General features: G+C 48.2%; 1 protein-coding gene across 3 annotated transcripts in view; it reads left to right on the top strand.

The window, feature by feature from the left end:
- LOC100115744 (fibrillin-1) overlaps positions 1–18,964 on the top strand; it is a 105,959-nt gene that overhangs the window by 77,473 nt on the left and 9,522 nt on the right. For 2 of the 3 annotated variants that reach the window (XM_031922558.1, XM_031922557.1), the window contains exons 3-19: positions 1,575–1,857; positions 1,960–2,108; positions 2,225–2,380; positions 3,964–4,086; positions 4,458–4,715; positions 4,848–5,078; positions 5,158–9,162; positions 9,245–9,361; positions 9,438–9,543; positions 9,614–9,803; positions 10,185–10,374; positions 10,519–10,554; positions 11,836–11,989; positions 12,880–13,016; positions 15,794–15,933; positions 17,384–17,486; positions 18,423–18,469. In XM_031922558.1, the coding sequence (XP_031778418.1) occupies positions 1,575–1,857; positions 1,960–2,108; positions 2,225–2,380; positions 3,964–4,086; positions 4,458–4,715; positions 4,848–5,078; positions 5,158–9,162; positions 9,245–9,361; positions 9,438–9,543; positions 9,614–9,803; positions 10,185–10,374; positions 10,519–10,554; positions 11,836–11,989; positions 12,880–13,016; positions 15,794–15,933; positions 17,384–17,486; positions 18,423–18,469 (6,425 nt within the window). The remainder of the gene's footprint in view (positions 1–1,574; positions 1,858–1,959; positions 2,109–2,224; positions 2,381–3,963; positions 4,087–4,457; positions 4,716–4,847; positions 5,079–5,157; positions 9,163–9,244; positions 9,362–9,437; positions 9,544–9,613; positions 9,804–10,184; positions 10,375–10,518; positions 10,555–11,835; positions 11,990–12,879; positions 13,017–15,793; positions 15,934–17,383; positions 17,487–18,422; positions 18,470–18,964) is intronic. The other variant, XM_031922559.1, reaches the window with a different exon arrangement.

Genomic DNA, 18,964 nt, shown 5'->3' with positions numbered 1-18,964 from the left:
TTGCTCGGCGGAAGATGCTCGTTCGTCTCTTTAATTTTTTCTTCGAGTCTCTGGCAAAATTTATGGCTCTATTATATTGATTACCGTTGGCCGCTGCGAGCAAAGTGTATACCTACTCAAGAGATTTCATGCAAACCACCGCCGGTAGCTAAAACTATTTGTTGTGCGGACATTATGTTAGCCTTCTTAAAGGGAAAGCTTGAGATTTTCAAAATTAACTCTACATCAACTTATATTAACGTAGGAATTTTCCAGGAGTTTTGAGTGCTATATATGTTGGGTGAACCGTTCATTCTATATAACTTCAGGATTAAAATTAGAACTTAGGCACAAAGCGCTGTGGTTATCAATACTCCCCCGAACATAACCGTAGATATACACTGCTTTGTTTTCCTATCCTATCTTCTTTGTCCGATTGACTGCAAATTTGCTTTCTCGTGCAAAATCAAATAGTGAAAATTAAGAAAATGATATATAACAAAGGGCGTATTTTGTTGTATTGTCGCGGGAATCTCGGACATTTTCAAATTGCAATTTGAAGCTTACTTATACATCAGAAGCATTTTTAGTTAAAAAAATATTGTTCATTGCGATATAATTGTAACTTTAATTTAATTTAAATGCACGTCTGGACCGGTAGATATCAGGTATCTATACAGGGCAGTTTATTGGACTGACCCTTTCTGGAAGGCGAAAGTAGGTCGCGCATATAAGGCATTTTTTCATTTCCTCATAACAGTGAGGAGGCCGAGTCTAGGCATAGCGATGTGCCGCCAATGCTAAATAATCTTGCTTTACCTTAGGCCGCTTAGAGAGCGCACGCCTGCACACATAGTTTTTATAACTTCAAGTATGTAACTTTTTTTCGATGTTTTGATTATCGTTACAGGGTGCTGATTAAATGACGATTGAATTGATTACGTGCTTATAACTATATTATTTTGTATATAGTTTGAGAAGAAGGGAATGAGTATATTTCTATCAGGTTCATTTTTTACACGTTTTAAAGTAGTAGCGTTTTAAAGCAGTAAAGCGAAACGTAGGCGCTGAAAATTTTTTATTCCTGCAGAATCGATTATACCACAGCTGTGCTGAAAGTTGAACTAAAGAAATTATGTAGCAGGCGATGTATTATTGACGCATACCAAGGATAATACGAGCCATAGCTTTCACGATATTATTTGCGTTTTTTATAAGTATTATTTTAATTATTTTAGATTAAACATGGTCGTTCATTGAAATGTTGTCATCGGAGACTGAAAAGTCAATGAAAACTACGTATGGTGAACATTTTAACATTTCAATTCCACTGCTTCTTTGAATTTAAACTCGAATGTATAATCTCTATATTTCTTCGGGAATATTATTCTCCAATCTGAAAATAATTTCGTTCTTTTATTATGAATGCAAAATTTATGACATATTTTTATCACTTTTTATCTTTTCGCTTATATGCCAGAACCTTCATATTTTATCATCTGTATTAATCCTAAAGTGCGTCTTTCGTTTATATTTCTCGAGAATTCTATAGAAGAGAACTTCTCGTAAAACCAAAAAACTCGTTTTTTTTTCAGATGAACGCAAAATGCGCTACGACCTCTTTCTGGGTGATGAGCCTAGTACCGAGAAAACCACTCGTCGAGTTGGTAAGAAACGAAATGACACGATCGGCACGACTGGTCGACCCCGGCGACCGAAGAAGCCAAAGAAGCAACAACGCCGGAAAGATCCGCTGGCAAAACTCAACGCGACTTTCGCCACGGCTCTTGACGCCAGCTGTTACGGGAAGCTGAGGCCAGGTAGACCGCCGGTCAAGCCTCCGGTCGTGGAGAACGCGGTGCCTCTCAAGTCATCCAGGTGGGGCACAGACATGCTTTGGTTTTGAAATTCAAATGGCCTTGTGTTATCTTAACATGTGCACGTCGAAATGCTTAACTATTTAATTTTTTGGATCCGCAGAAAAAATCTGTCCAAGCCATACAATCGATATCAGATGGTGGTTTACCAGTGCAACGCTGGGTTTGCCCTTAGAAATCCCGAGCAAGATCGCCTCTATTGTAGCGAAGGAATGTGGCTAGGACTCGTTCCCGAATGCGTCAGGAAAGAAGGTAGGAAGCAGCGTCTTTTTTACTTTATAAAAAAATTGATACGAGAAAAACGGCGAGAACTTTATTTTTTATATAGGAAATTGTTTGCGTCGATACATTCTGGTGCAATGTTTCAGAGCTCGTGAAAGCCGAGGGCAACAATGCCGTTAAACAAGGCATCAAGCGATGCGCTAGCGAGAAAAACGTCTGTGAGCATGTGTGCGAGGACGTTGACGACGGCATCAAGTGCTCCTGCTTTGACGGTTATCGCCTTCAGGGATCAAAGTGCATTGGTATAATATAATAATATATCCTTATTAATTTCCCACGATGCGTTTGTCAAATCATCTTCCGAGATGTATAAGGTTTATTATTTATCAGTCACCACGGAGAATTCCGGGATGCATATAGTTGTATTTCGATTGGTTTGAAATTGAATGTAAATCAAAATCAGGAAATAACATGTAAAATATGCATGTTGCTGTCGATTATCGCTGAAACGCTTAAAGCGAATCTGTCTGCATTTCAATCCTATAACGTAATATCAAATTGAAATACAATCAAGGAATTATAATTTATATTGAAATACAATTGCTCTTTAACATGCTGTAGCATATATTCCAGCTACTGCATAAAATCATCGCCGATTATGTTATTTTATATCAGTTGAAGCTTAGTTTTGAGCAAAGTTTTCAAAAAATCCTTTCCATTTCAAATAATTGTGCGTTGTAAAAAAGACACGAAACTAGGCTGAAATGAGGACGATCAACGCGGAAACTGCTCAGGGGGTCATTGTCTTACGAGCCAGGCGAGGCGCGACGACTCGCCCTGGGACTCTATGTCGACGAGATAGAGAGATGCCAATCGGGAAAAGTAATCAGAGCCAATCGCCGCCGGGTCGTCGTTATGCGATCGATAAATCGAAATTAAATATTCTCTAGTATGACGAGCAAGCGCCGTTTTAGCTACAATATTCCTGAAAAACAAATGTATGATTCTTAACTTTTAGCGTTTTATCACGTTGAGACATAAAGTACGCTTACATTATCTAATTAATTATATTTGTTCCAAAGTCAATAAAAGAATTGAAATCACTGGAAGTAAATATAAAATTAAGACCAATATTTTATGTGAATCATTTTGCGAAATAGAAATACGAAATTGCGAAATGATTTACCTGCAGTTGTATTTATAATATTGATAAAAAAATATGAACCATCAGGTAAAACGCCACGCGACACTGAGGTCTCAATTATTTTCAAAACTAAAGCTAAGGCATGACGCAAGTATAAGAAGTCACGTAAATAGCGAGAAGTCATGATGGTTTTCAGCCACGGAATTCCATTTCGCAGTTCTATTTTTCCTTCTTGCACTAGCTTGGTAAGCGTTAAAGCGCTGCACAAGCTAAGATCCGTGACGGTCGCGCGGATTAGCGTTTACGATGCAGCGAGACTGAAGCAAGCGCATATAGCTATTTAACGAAGGCGACTGACAGCGCATACTCGTACACGCGTTTTTCTGCATTTAAACTCGCAGTGTAAACTTTTAGAAAAGTTGCCACGTTGTCAATTCGATGCAGGTCTGATGAGGATTAATGTTTCGTTCTTAATATTGCTAACCATACATATATTAGTCAGATCTAACGACAGCACGCGCCTTAAAATTACGAACCATTCGTTCGCTCGTATTGCGTCAATTGAACGATAAAATCAAAGTTATTTCGAGTAAAAAATTTGCTCCGCGGCAGCAGCGAACAATACAAATGCGTCTGCGGAAATTGGATTTCCGAACGTTATATGATGCGAGGCGAAACCAAAGTCCGAACTTTTATTAATATCGCTCGGCTAAGTAATTCCCGGCGTTTTGTGTATTGCAGATATTGACGAGTGCGCCGAGGGCAAATCCGGCTGCTCCCACTATTGCAGAAATGACCGAGGCACCTTCCACTGTGATTGTCCACCCGGTTTCCAATTGCAGGACGATCGTAAAACATGCAAAGGTACACCATACCATTGATTACCCGCCGATTTTCCGAGCGCGCAGTCGATTTTACGAACGTATATTCTGGCAATAGTTAGAATGCTATACACTCGCCATAATTACGAGATTCGAAGCGACCCAATAGAAAAAACGATTCGACTCGTACGCAATGTCACATCGCGGCCTCAGATTTATTAGTTTAATTATTTTTGATAAAAATATTAAAAAGGAATCTTTTATAAATTATTTTTTAATTCAAACGTGAGTCGTGGATTATTCTGAATTGTCATTTGGCGCGATTTGCGAAATTCATTAATTCAATTCCCGCGCGTATGCACGCAGCATGCATTTTTCCACTGTAATAACAGCGCCGGCATTTTCGAGTTGCAGATATCGACGAGTGCGCAGCGAATGCTGGCAAGGGCGACTGCGAGCGGATATGTAGCAATCTGCCGGGCAGTTATGAGTGCAGCTGCAGCGACATGCCCGGCTATAAATTGAAGCCGGACAATCGCACTTGCGAGGACATCGACGAGTGCCAGGAAAACAATGGTGGGTGCTCGCATACCTGCGTCAATACGCCGGGCAGCGTGTTCTGCAGCTGTCCGGAGGGCTTCTACCTCGACGATGATTACAAAGTTTGTAAAGGTGAGAGCGCTGTTTCTCCACAAAGTCGTTATATATATATATATATATATATATATATATATATATATATATATATATATATATATATATAAATTTACACCACTGATGTTCCGTATTTTGCTACGGCTACAGATATAAACGAGTGCAGTGGAAGTAAGAAGGTGTGCAAAGAGGAATGCGTAAATACCGTAGGCTCGTACAAATGCATACCAAAATTGAAGAAGAAGAACAAAACGCCGGAGGAGGATTACGATGCAGAGGACGATGAAGAAGATGACGATTACGAAGACGGCATAACCGATAATCCTCTAGATGACGCTTGTGATATAGGTTATAAGAAGGACAACCTGGGCGTTTGCGTTGGTGCGTAGAGCTTCCTTAAAAACTGGTAATATCAACCGAACGATTCATAAAAACCATAATTTTGAACATTTCTGTGCAGATATCAATGAGTGCGAAGAAGACGACGGGGATAGTCACGGATGTGATCACAATTGCATAAATTTAAACGGTAGTTACCACTGCACTTGCAACACTGGCTACAAACTGGGCGATGACGCGACGACCTGCATGGACGTCGACGAGTGTTCGAAAATTCCCAGTCCATGCGCGCACCATTGCACCAATACCGTTGGTTCATACGTATGCTCGTGTCCACCAGGATTCGTCCTCAGATCCGACAACTCCACGTGCGAGGAAGAAAAGGTCGCGCAAACGTGCGCGAGTTCTGGTGTCTCTTGCTCGTACCGCTGCGAAGACACTGACAATGGGCCGCGTTGTATTTGTCCCATAGGTTACGAGCTCGAGGATGATACGGATTGTCGCGATATCAACGAGTGCTCGGAAAACTATCACGGATGCAGCAAAGAGTGCGTGAACGTGCGAGGCAGTTACAAGTGCGTTTGTCCGATCGGTTGGTTACTGGCCGAAGACGAGAAAACCTGCCAAGACGTTGACGAATGCGCCAGCACGAACCATAACTGCTCCTACAAGTGCAGCAACACGCGCGGCTCTTATCGTTGCGATTGTCCACCTGGCTTCATTCTGGGCGACGATGGGAAAAGTTGCGAGGACATCGACGAGTGCGCTCGGGGTATACAGGACTGCTCTCACAACTGCCACAACGAGAACGGTACTTATGCTTGCTCCTGTCCCATTGGCATGACTCTGATGAGCAATCTGAGAGCGTGCGTGCCGTCCACGTCCTGCAAAGAGCTTAACTGCTCTCACAATTGCGTGAGCCAAGGCGACACCTATTACTGCGAGTGTCCTCTCGGTTACATGCTGCAAAACGACGGTAGAACCTGCGGCGACTTCGACGAGTGCAAGGAAGACGAGCACGACTGCTCGCACGAGTGCATAAACACTCCTGGAAGTTACAAGTGCGCTTGTCCAACTGGCCTGAACCTTCTGGAGGATAGCCTGACTTGCGACGATGGAAAGTGCCCCACTGGAATGAGAGTCGGAAGCGGGGGACAGTGCGAAGACGTCAACGAGTGCATCGAAGATGAGTATCGGTGCTCTCATGCTTGCATCAATCTGCTTGGCTCTTACAGATGCGACTGTCCCGAAGGTATGACCCTGGACAAAGATGGCTACAAGTGCAAAAGTCTCGATCCTTGCGCAGAGTCATCCTGCGATCACAAGTGCGTAGCAGTGAACGGCAGTTTCAGATGCGAGTGTAATGACGGTTACGCATTGGAAATCAACGGCTTTGGATGTAAGGACGTAGACGAGTGCTCCGACAGTCACCACGGTTGCAGCCACGAATGCGTGAACGAGCAGGGAAGCTACTCCTGCACGTGCCCACCACGCTGGGTCCTTACGGATGACAAGAAAACTTGCGCCGTGGACGAGAACTATTGCACAAAGAAGCTCGGGTGCTCGCATACTTGCGAGCTTGACGGAGAACGGGTGCGTTGCGGCTGTCCGGAGGGCTACGAACTCTCGGAGAACGAGAAGACCTGCAGAGATGTCGACGAGTGCGCCGAGGGTATTCACGCCTGTCCCCACGATTGCCTCAATACCGAGGGCTCTTTCAAGTGCCAGTGCAACGCGGGCTACGAACTGTTGGACGATTTTTGTGTAGACGTTGACGAATGTACCCTGGAATTAGATGACTGTTCGTATAAATGCATCAACACGCCGGGTAGTTTCGCGTGCGCTTGCCCGGACGGATACAGGCTTAACGAAGACCGGCGCACTTGTAGCGACATAGACGAGTGTGCCCTGAGTCTGCACGAATGCACGTATTACTGCAAAAATCACAAGGGCGGCTACAGCTGCCATTGTCCAGAAAACTACGCCGTCGGCAATGACAACAGAACTTGCATCGAATTGCAGCCTTGCGACCAAGACCATGGCTGCTCGCACAGGTGCTTTGTCATCAATGGCGAGAACAAATGTCGTTGCGCCATGGGTTACGAGATTGCCGAAGACGGAAAGACCTGTAGGGATATCAACGAATGCTGGCACAACAACGGTGGCTGTTCCCACAGTTGCGAAAATTTGGACGGAGGATGGATGTGCAAATGTCCGGAAAACCAGCAGCTTCTCAACGACAAGAAAACCTGTTTGGAAATCAACGATTGTCTCCTCGAAAACGGCGGATGTTCGCATTCGTGTCATTACGATAAGAGAAGTTCCTTCTGCAGCTGTCCGATCGGCATGGTTTTGGACAAAGATGATCGAACGTGCATTGTGGAAACGGCTTGCAGCAAAAACAACGGTGGTTGCACTTACTTGTGTGAGATCAATAACAACGAAGTGCTCTGCAAATGTCCCGACGGACTGCGGTTGGCGGATGACGGTTATTCATGCGCGGACATTGACGAGTGTTCAGAAAACACGGACAACTGCACCCATGGCTGCATCAATACTCGCGGCAGTTTTGAGTGCATCTGTAATCCGGGATTTTCCGCGAACCTTCTGGACAAAGCACTGTGCGACGACGTTGACGAATGTTTCAAGCACAATGGCAACTGCTCTCAAATTTGTATCAATACAGTCGGCAGCTACCACTGCTCGTGCTTTCCGGGATTTGTTTTGGGTAACGACAACGTCACGTGTGCAGAATCGAAGGCCTGTTCCGTGAACAATGGAAACTGTTCGCATACGTGTCACGTTGACGCGAAAACCAACAGCGCGACTTGTTCGTGTCCAGCTGGATTCAGCCTCAAATCGGACATGCGGACCTGCGAGGATATCGACGAGTGCGAAGAGTTTGAAAACGACGTCCACGCGGGCTGTTCCCACAAGTGCGTGAATCTCGAGGGAAGCTATCACTGCGAGTGTCCGAAAGGATACATCCTTCTGCCAGATGATAAGCGGACCTGTGTGGACCTCGACGAGTGCCTGACACCTTCGCACAACTGCTCTCACAACTGTCTGAATCTCCTCGGAAGCTACCTGTGCACTTGCCACGAGGGCCATTACTTACATTCAGATAAGGCGACGTGCCTCGACGTCGACGAGTGCGCCCAGGACAACGGCGGGTGTTCCCAGCTCTGCAACAACACGATTGGCGGGTACCTCTGCCACTGCTCCCAAGGCTTCGAGCTGGACGACGACGAGAAGAGCTGCGTTGACATGGACGAGTGCGAGAACGGCCGAGCCATGTGCTCCCTGGAATGCCAGAACACGATCGGCTCCTACAGATGCATCTGCCCAGACGGCTACGTCCTGGCCAATGACTCGCGGAGCTGCATAGCCGACGACCGCTGCAGACCCAACAACGGCGGCTGCTCTCACACCTGTTACAACTACGCCAGCGGCATCAAGTGCACGTGTCCGCTGGGAATGTACCTGGACGCGGACGAGAAGAGCTGCATCGACATCGACGAGTGCCTCGTCGACAATGGCGACTGCCCGGACCTCTGCGAGAACATCGACGGCGGCTTCGTCTGCCACTGCTCCGAGGGCTACGAGCTCAACGAGGACGCCAACACCTGCGACGACATCGACGAGTGCGCCTCCGACAAGGGCGGCTGCTCCCACACCTGCAGAAACTCCCGAGGCTCCTACCACTGCGAGTGTCCCGCGGGCTACAGGCTGTCCGGGAACAACCGGAGCTGCGAGGACGTTGACGAGTGCGAGCTGAACAACGGCGGCTGCTCGCACGGCTGCAGCAATGAGCCCGGCTCGTACAGGTGCGAGTGTCCGGCGGGACAGCGACTGAGGGAGGACGGAAGGCGCTGCTTCAGCGAGGACCCGTGCAGTGACGGCAGCAACGGAGGCTGCGAGCATATTTGCCGAGAGGATAACGGACGAGCGGTCTGCTCGTGCCGCGAGGGTTTCCGCGCCCGGGAATCGAACGGCTCGAGCTGCGTCGACGTTGACGAATGCGCGGGAGGAAGCCACGGCTGCGAGCAGCAGTGCGTGAATAAACCCGGCTCGTACGAATGCCGCTGCCGGCCTGGTTACGAGATGAGGAATAACGCTTGCGTCGGTGAGTTTCCGACGAGTCGCTGACGTTAATTCGGCTCCGGCTAATTAGGCACCCTACTGTAACGTTCCATTTCGACTTTCAGACGTGGACGAGTGCGCGCAGGGCAGCGTGCACTGCGAAGGAGGCTGCGTGAATACGCTTGGCTCGTACCGTTGCGGCTGCGGGCTTGGATTCAAGCGGGACGGGAATCGGTGCGTCGGTACGTAAATTCAATTTATTTTCGTTAGATTCGTTTATCGCGCTCACGATGAAAGTGACGAAAATCCGTGTTCCAGACATCGACGAATGCCAAGCGGACAACGGGCGCTGCGAGCAGATCTGCATAAACGGCCTGGGCTCCTTCGCCTGTTCCTGCTACTCGGGCTTCTACGTCAACCGAAGGTAATTACGCGTGAAAGCGCCATTCATTGCCAGGGGCTGATGAGAACTCGCGTGAAAAATTTCGCTTCAGGAACACGAGCCAGTGCCTGGATCTGAACGAGTGCCTCTACCGCAACGGCGGCTGCAACGGCGACTGCATCAACACGCCCGGAAGTTACTATTGCGTCTGCGCGGACGATTTAGTGCTGGCCGACGACGAGAGAACTTGCGTCTCGAGGAGCTCGAGGTGCCCGGCGCTCCAGCCGCCGGCTTACGGCGAGGTAAAAGTCTCGAGACATCCGTCTCCGCGTACTCCACAAGTTTCCACTTCTCCGAGCAAAAAAAATGCGTCCGCTTTTACTTTTCCCTCGAATTTCCCCGACCGAGAGAGACATGCCTGCAGTGATAATAATAACGATGACGATTCTCGAGCGGCAGCGCGGCGCGAAACTCAATTTCGAGCGGAAAACTTGTATTATTCGAGGAGGAAAAAATTCAATGTTTCACCTATCCGCCGTTGTATGCGATTCGAAAATTGTATTTTCCAGCGCGCTGCCGCTACCAGGGCACGGGACTATTCTGTATAGGAGAAGTAATCCCTCGCAGTATATCCTCTCTCTAAAAGTTTTATCATTTGCAAAATATCCGTCTGTGCCATATAGATGAGATGCCCAGGACATCCATCGGGAGCTTTGGATTATCCTCAAGGAGCAAAATGCCATATAAGGTGCCGGAGAAGCTTCAGATTGGAAGGTTCTTATCTGAGGACGTGCGAGGCGGGAGGACAGTGGGACGGCAGGGATACCGTCTGCGTTCGAGAGTACACGTCGGAGCCACGTTCTTATTACACGGGTGAGAAAAGTGAAGAGTAAAACGTGATAGCGCACTGCCGGGATATTATATGGAAGTTTGAACGATTTCAACGATTTCAACATCGCGATCGACCAAACTATATTCAACCCGCATTGATTCGACGTTTTGTCATGTTCTTTTCAGTTATATTGATTAAAAACATCTTCGGAATAGACACATGTATGTATAATCAATGCTTTTTTTTCTTTCGAACGTACAATAAATTAACCCACCGAACTCGCACCAGCCGGAGTGTATAAGTAAAAGATGCAGCGCTTATCGATCCTAATTACGGAGCGCGCGACCTCCCGCGTCAGGCTAATAATCGATCTCGAGGGGATAATGCGCGTAAAGAGGTCCTCGCGCGTAATAATCAATTCGCGCGAATTCGAGTTAAAATCGGCCCCGAAGAAACGAAGCAATCCATTACTCGTGCTGCTGTATTATAAGCGCGCTGCTCCCTTCCCGCGTGATGAAGACGTCGGAGCTCGGGTATAGCTATATGGATGCGCTAATGAGCACATACGTTAACGCCACTCCTTAATGAGCTTACGCGTGGCCGACGTTTGGCTTTTTCTCGCCGAAGAAGACAGAGACTCTCCTTCAAAAACTCCCGCGCGAGCTTTTTGTCCCCCGGCCGCGCGGGGCAGGTTGCTCTCGCGGTGTAAAATTCTTTCGCACTCCCATTGTTTCGGATAATGAGTGCGAGCGGTTTTGCCCCCTCCCGCGGCGTAACAATGACGACCGACTGCTCCTCGTCTATTCGTCTCTGTCTATTCGCTTCGGCTTTTGCCCCGTCTACTTTATTTCGCGCTGCCGGCCGGATCGATGCCGTTAATGAACCGAATTTCCGGCCGCTCCAGCTGAACCGTGTACACCTATCCGGCTGCACGCGTCCCGATCGCAGGCCAGATGCTCGACTACGCGGCTGAAAAGCCGGCTTTTGCGCATAGGTGTGTGTGTGTGCGCTGATCGAATGCTTTTCCGGGATGGGCTCGCTCGCGCTATCTGGGTCACCGTCTGCGAAAAATACGGAATTAACAGTCCGACTTCGATCCGCGTCGAATCAATCGTGTCGCCCGTGTGTACAGTTTTGTTTGGCGTTTTGTGCATAATGCTGTGTGGCCCTCTCTTTACACCTATACCGTCTCTGTACTAACAGCAACATTTTCCGAGTTGATTCCGAGTTTCTGCGTACGCGGCGAATTGGTCCGCCTGATTTTCGTAACTCTTTAAAACACGACGTAGCATGCGACGGATTACGTGGCGCGTGGATCGATGAATTCCCCCCCCCCCCTCGCTGCCTCCAGCGGCAGATTAGAGGGCGCGCGTCGGTGCACTAACACGTTTTCTCTCTTTCCCGGGCAATTATTTGCGGCTCGCGCGGCTCCAGATGCGCCCCGAGCGTGATTAATCCAAGATAGACCTGTATTCGATCTGTGTGCATCGGCCCTTTTTCAGCCTCAGCGACGGAGAGAGCGCGGACGACGACGAGCACCGAGGCGCCGAGACCCTACATCAGGTGTCCCAACGACCTGGACATCGAGCTGCCGCCTAGGCGGGCCACCGCCAGAGTCTCCTTCCCACAGCCCAAGACCAACGTCGATTGGTACAGGTACGTGGACGCGATGATTTATCGATCGCTTTTTCCCGCTGCGCGCCGCGCTGATTGGCCCCGGAGAGCCCCGTGTTGGCTTACTCGGTTTACGAGTGTCACGCCGTTAGATTATTTAAAACGTTTATGAGAGCCGGTTGGTTATCGAGTGTTTACGTGCGGTTCGTGAAATTGCCGGTATCAATATTGATACGTTGAACAAAAGTCTGCGTCGGTCAGTACGCAAGAACATAACGAGCGTCAGCTAGCTGTGCTGCTATTATTAAATACTCCGCTGCTATTGTCCGCGCGGTTGGGGATTCGGCAAAATTATGTGTCTCCGATATCTCTGCGGTCGTCCAATTTCGTCGCGACAAGGAGATTGAGAGACGATTCGTGAAAAATGTAACCGAAGCTCTCTGTGTTTTCCTGTTCCATGTAATCCACTGATGAAAAATATTGATAACGACCCTCGGCCGCAAAGCTCAACACGCTTCTCGGAGTAATGCAGTGGCTCTTTGTCCCGAGCGTCTCCGCAGCACTCGTCGCTTTTCTTCGTCGCCTCGCTCTTGAGTGCGAGGGCTGCACGTCGGCTCTCGTGCAGAGCTTCCTCGAGAGTCTTGATCGATCGCCGGCTCGCCGCCTATAACACGCACGATATGGCGCTCATCCGCGTCCAAGAACGAGAAGGTCCAATGCGGGGCTTGCGCGAACGATGAAGTCTCCGTCGAACGTGGCTCGCTGCTTTGTTTGCATTGCTCACGCGTCAAGGTAGAAGCGTGAAATCATGTATGGGAGGGGTGTGATGGGCCGTGGTCGGTACAGAGACATTCGATTCTCATTTGGCGAAGCGGACTGTCCGTGTGGACTAGCGGCGTTGAATATTACATGCTGCTCCGGCTTGTTACCAGATACGTGGACGCATCGCCGGCTTGGGGCAAGCAACTACAAGCGGATCTGCCTCCCGGCCTGACTATGCTCACCTTCACTGCCTGGTCTTCGGCTACTAATTACACGAACGCCTGCCGCATGATGATCCGGATTCGGGGTAAGTGATAGGACATTCCACGAGAAGCGCATATTTTCATTATTTTTGCGAGCGCAATACCCGCGCTCCTCTACGTAGCTATAGCGTATACGCTCGCGAAAAGTTGTCTGTGCAAACAAGATCCCGCGCGCAAACTACCCAAGCCGCGCGAAAAACTTTTCGCAGCGTTCGCGAAATTTATCATATTCCCCAGGCGCTGAAAATCTCCGTCTGTGTCTTTCTTTTTGCCCGCGCGCGCACCACTGCATTCGCGCTGCAATCCCGTACGAAATTTCGCGTACGACGCCGCCCGACGCTCGCAGCCAGCGGAGCCCGGCTTATTTCTCACGGCGGCTACGGAATTTTCAAATCTCCTTATGCCACACCGGTGCATTCCGGCGAAAATCCGGCAGCAGAGAATCAGCGGGCAAACGCGATCCGTCGAATCCGAGGCGATTGATCACGCGTCTTTGGCGCTCGTTCGATTAATCAATCGTATTTGCGCAGCGAGCGGCTGCGGCCGCTGAATTATGGCGCAGTCGTTGTTGTGTGGTCGCGCGGCAGTACGCCTACTTCTTCCAGCTTTGAATTATGGTCCCGATGACGCTATGGCATATAGGTAGGTATATAGGCACTGGCTCGCCGCGCGAGACGAGGAGGGACGCGAGGGGCAATGCAATCACGCTCGCGTGCGGTGCGCGGCGATGGAGTCGTAAAACGCATTACACGGCTCGTTCGATATCGACGCGATTGCCGCCGTGCTAATGATGTTTTCGAAAGTACGCGCGCCGCTGCTGCTGCTAGCAGCGAAGAGTAATTTATGGAATGAAGATGTCGCGCGCTGCTGTGCGCGCTAACTCTTGCGGGGATCTGTACGTGAGTTTCACTGTAGCTTCCTCGTTTGTCTACGCAACTAGCTTTCGAACGAGGGTTGTAAAGGAAGAGCAAGTCGAATATTTTTAGTCAACTTTTATTGTTAGGTTTTAATGGTTTGCTTCAAGGGCTACGTTATTACACCCTGAAATAAAAGGAAATTGTTGTTTCTTCATGCAAAACATTTTCCTCACCGGTAACCTCCGCGCCAAATCCGCGCTCAAAACGACCGACCATGAATGCTCGTCTAAAGCGAGGCATAAAGTCGCTTGTTACTAAAATTACACAGGTCAATAGCATAATGCAGAAATCAGAGAAAATACAAAAAAACTCTGGTTAAGGCATTCAAAAACTTTGAAAATTCCGTGCTACATCTGATTTTCCATGAACTTTTAATAATTAACTTTTGAAAAAAATACGTATGAAAATGAGAATGCTACAGTTTGCTAATGAATGCTTCACTTTTATTCGATTCAAAACTTCTGTTCTGATTAAACACATTAGTCAATTGTAAGTGCTGGTGCAAAATCTAGATTGTAGAATCCAGAAGTCAAAAAGTGAACGCGATCTGTTGAAGTACGTTTCATTTATTGCCTGCAGGTGAGGCAAGCCACGAATTGTCAAGCAGCCCACTCGTAAATCTATATTGCCACGATTCGTAGAAAAATCTAACGCAGTACATAGAATTTGCGTGCGATAATTGGTAGGAACATTTTTTTTTAAATCATCGATGAAGTATCAATATAGGTAGTCGTGTTTCGACGAAACGAAGTTAAATGTCGAATAAATACGTTGAAGTACGCGTCATTTGTGGCTTGTTACGATAAGAATCCGAGAATCTGTTTGATTAGAATTCGCAAAAGCTTATGAAAAAATTATTATAAAACAAAAATACGGCAACAAAATGAATAACGAACTTTTTTTCCGGCTATGCCACAGTAATAAATGAGAGCCTTCGTAGATTAAAAGCCACTACTGAACATACATTCAGAACGCACTTAAGATAGCAAATAAACTGCTAATCGCGAATATTCAATTTCAATTTATTTTCGAGAAATTTGCCGATGTTCCAGATAATATCGGCACTAGCGTGAGCTGTATTAACTTATATAGCGCCTGCCAGGGTGTCGGTAGCTCCCGAAACTCGCATTACAAGCCTATCGCTTTAAAGCAATATCGGATCCTCGTGTATCCCATATCCTCCTCACGCCCATATCGGCTAAAGTTCTCGGTCGTGTCCCGTTAATATTAATCACTTATTTCTGGAAGCTCCATCTAGCTCCAGTAACCGATTGCCTCAGCCGCGGACTTCCTGCGGATAATACAATTAGACAAAGGCAAACCTTCGCCCGCTGAATTACACGTTGCCCGGGGCCGAACGAGAGTTGTGGCCCGAGCGCGCGCGCGCGGGCTCGGAGCACGTGTACCAGCAGTGGGTGGCTTTCTTATGGCGCTCTTGCGTGACTCGTAAAAAACACCTGGAAGAATTAGAGCACTGAATTCGAAATTTATTTTTTCTCTCTCGGGATAGCGTGGAAAATAAAGCTGGAAGACTTTAGCCTTGATTAAAATTTTTGCGGCGGATTAGGAGCAATTGATTTAATTTTGACACTTTAATAATGAGTTTAGCTTTGATTTCACGTTTGATTCTCGGTTTGCGATAAACTCGTCGGCGCAATTAGTGTACTCTCGCTGACCAGCAGCCTTTAATATCACTCTCTAAAGTTATTCAAGTTAATTAATTAGCTACCAACCGCGATTTCGTATATTGATAACGAAGGATCAGATAATATTGGCATGTGCTGCACGAAGTATGGTACATTAAAATAATCCATGATATTGATTGAGTCACGCAGTCGCTTCTCATTAAATGAAATTCAAAAAGCTCGAATATTGGTACAGTGACGACAATTCCTCTTTCACAGATACAGAGAGTCCGAAGGTGCTGAGCTGCCCGACGTCGTTCGAGGTTCGACTTAACCCAGGCGAGCGCGAGCGCCAGATATTCTGGCAGGAGCCGGTCTTCAGCGACAACGTGCGCGTCGAGCGCACCTACAAGTCGCGAGTGAGTACATTACAATGTCTATAAATCCTATCCTTCCGGGCGTTTTTCCATTCGACCATAGCTCTGCCACGAGTCAGCGGCTTAACGAAGCCATTTGAAATTCAGCCACCGCGCGCAGCTTCAGCGCGTTTAATGTTATTCGGGCTACCTGCACACGCCTACCTGACTTTCAGCCGCGCGACGCGCTTCGCATGTAAGCGGGGACGGGATGAAGTGCCCGTTGTCGAGGCTTTTATAGAGCTTTTACGAGCGCGGCTTTCGATTCATTAAAAACATCAGTGGCACGACTGCTGTATGCTGGAATGTTTTGCAGCCGGCTCGTTAATTACCGGTGTCGCCCTACTTCCCTCGCGCGTTTTGCGACGATCCTGCGTGAGCTTTTTTCGGAGTTTATGCGCGGCCAATCGTTGCGAATGAAAACAAAAAACGCCAAAAAATGCCGCGTACGCATAACAGTGCGTACAAATAGCGGGCTGCGAAGCGTTTATTCGTTTCGCAGCTCTTCGATCATTTGGACGTAAAAATACCGCTGAAAAGCTTCCCTCGGCGATTGCAACGTACGATCGATTTCGATCGGCGAAACGTTCTTTATTTACGAGAGCCATAACCGGATTGCCTCCATAGAACTGGGAAGAACTCATTGCACGCTCGGACCGCACCGGTAATCAGTAGCGTTTTTCAGCTCAAATATTCTAAAAACGAAAAGAACTCGGGAAAACATCAGCGGGATGAATTTCTGGAAACTCCGAACGCACGGCCGAGGCGTATAATGTTCGAACGAAAATGACTGCACGGAACGGGCACTTGGAAAGTGCATCAACCGGCCAGGTAGCAGGTAATTTAATGTACTCCGGGCGCCGTAATATCACAGCCGCACGCGTACACCGCGCACCTTCAGAGTAATCGAATCGAGGCGTAATAACGCGGCAACGGCCGTTAAAACTTGCCCCTGCAACTTGGCCGCGCATAGTCTTTTTCCTCGTCCCGCCGTTTCATGCGCACACACACACTGCCAGTCCGAAGTTTCGGCCGTTTGCGTGCGCAGCAAGCCTCGATCAGCCGAAATGCCTCCTTTTAAACAAAACTCGTTTGCCGGGAGAGCCAGTGTGCAGATCCGCTCGTTATACGGCTGAAGCTCTTGAGTTTCGCGCGCGCGTCAGTTCGAGCAATTTCTAATCGACAAAGTCTGGCCAATATCGATCGGGGCCCGCGTGTGTACCTCTCGCTCGCGCCGCCCCTCCGACGCCTACTTTAATTAGTTTTCTCCCCTGTGCGCGCGCGCGTATATAGTCCGTACGCTGGGACCGTCAAACATCTCGCGATACGGGTCCGCCGCGTGATTGTGAATCCCGCTCCAGTTTAATCCGTGTCTCAGTGGTAGGTACATAGCGGCAGAGGATATATCCTCGCGATTTTCACACGCAGACCTTTTGCTCCACGTTTTCCGCAGGAACCAGGCCAGGCGCTTTACCCCGGCGACCACAACATGCGCTACATCGCCTCGGACGCAGCTGGAAATCGAAACGAGTGCCATTTCACGATACACGTGCGAGGTGCGTATACATACACGTCTATATCTCTGGTATACAATCGTGTGTAGAGAAAGAGAGAGAGAGAGAGAGAGAGAGAGAGAGAGAGAGAGAGAGAGAGAGAGAGAGAGAGAGAGAGGGAATACAGCCCAGCGGATCACAGTGGAGTGCACATATATATACGCTTCCACTGTGTACAGTACACCTATGAATTTATGCAGGAGGATGCAATGTTAACCGGCGCACCGCCTGCGGTCTGTGGCTTTTGCTCCGCTGGCATAGTTGTGAGAAAGAGGAGACTCCGAGAGGAAGAGAGAGAGGGAGATATGCACTTTGTTTGCCGGGGGATGGATCCGGACGTAATACGGCTAGGCTCGTATCAGATTTGAGTCGACACACTGCGCTCTCGTCGGAGTTGCAGTCTGACGGCTCATTCTTGCGCGTATCGGAAATGTTTCGGAATTTTTTGACTCTCTTATACTGCGGGCCACATGAATTATACGCTGTACTGCTTGTGCGAGAAACGTCGCGCAAGATTCAGTCGCTCAATGTATACGTCTCTAGAGACATTTTAAGGGTTTCGCGTTTTGAAAAATCGCGGGAAAATGCAGAATAGGTGCGACGCTGGCAGAATTCGATACTCGTTTCTCTGCGTAATGTTTGTTGCATCGAGGTGTGTGCGAATATACACATAGATTTTGAATGGGGGGCGTAATCGCAATGCAATACTTCTAAAAGTTTGTTATTTCGCTTCTTCGCTGAGGACGACGAAAAGTCTCTAGCCGTTGAACCACGCGTCGCTAAAGTTAGCTGCAAAACAAAGCGGAACGAGCAACAATGATTGAAAAACAAGCTGTGTAGTGCTGAGCATTTCTTTCTCCTTCTCTTTCGCGCGTAGAGCACAGCGCAATTTTCCCTATGGGCGCTTCTCAAAGTAATGTAATCTTGCGTCCTTTGCAGAGGCTGAAAGACGAGCCACTCCGGAGCAGCAGCAGCAGCAGCCAGAGGTAAGTCAAACGAGGTTGTTATACCTCTCCTGCACGAGTTTTTCTCTTTCAACTGCAGGCGAGGAGGATGCGATGGCTCCCGATGAATCCTCTTGCAGTATTTCATCTTTTAGTGGAGAGAAAGACGCCTGCGCGTACGAGAAGAGAGAGAGAGAGAGAGAGAGAGAGAGAGAGAGAGAGAGAGAGAGAGAGAGAGAGAGAGAGAGAGAACCGTGGTTCTTCTATTAATGGCGTTTTCTATTATTCTCGTGGAGCTTCTACGTATACACACGGGCAGAGTGTCCGTTGTTGCTTCTTTTGTCCGGGGGAACATTGATTTTTGCGCCGAGAGAAAACGCGACGACGCTCTTTTCTCACGGATCCGAACTCTCCCCTCGGGCGCATTAACGAAACTAGTGTTACTCGCGGAGTTTGTCGTGTTATTGCCCTCGTGCATCATGCGTATATTTGTTCCATTTATAAACCATCGACCTAACGACGTTTCCTCTTTAAGTT

The sequence above is a fragment of the Nasonia vitripennis genome, chromosome 2 (assembly GCF_009193385.2).
Source record: "Nasonia vitripennis strain AsymCx chromosome 2, Nvit_psr_1.1, whole genome shotgun sequence".
Lineage (NCBI taxonomy): Eukaryota > Metazoa > Arthropoda > Insecta > Hymenoptera > Pteromalidae > Nasonia > Nasonia vitripennis.
The sequence above is the reverse complement of the archived record's forward strand: the minus strand, read 5'-3'. Positions and strand labels throughout refer to the sequence as shown.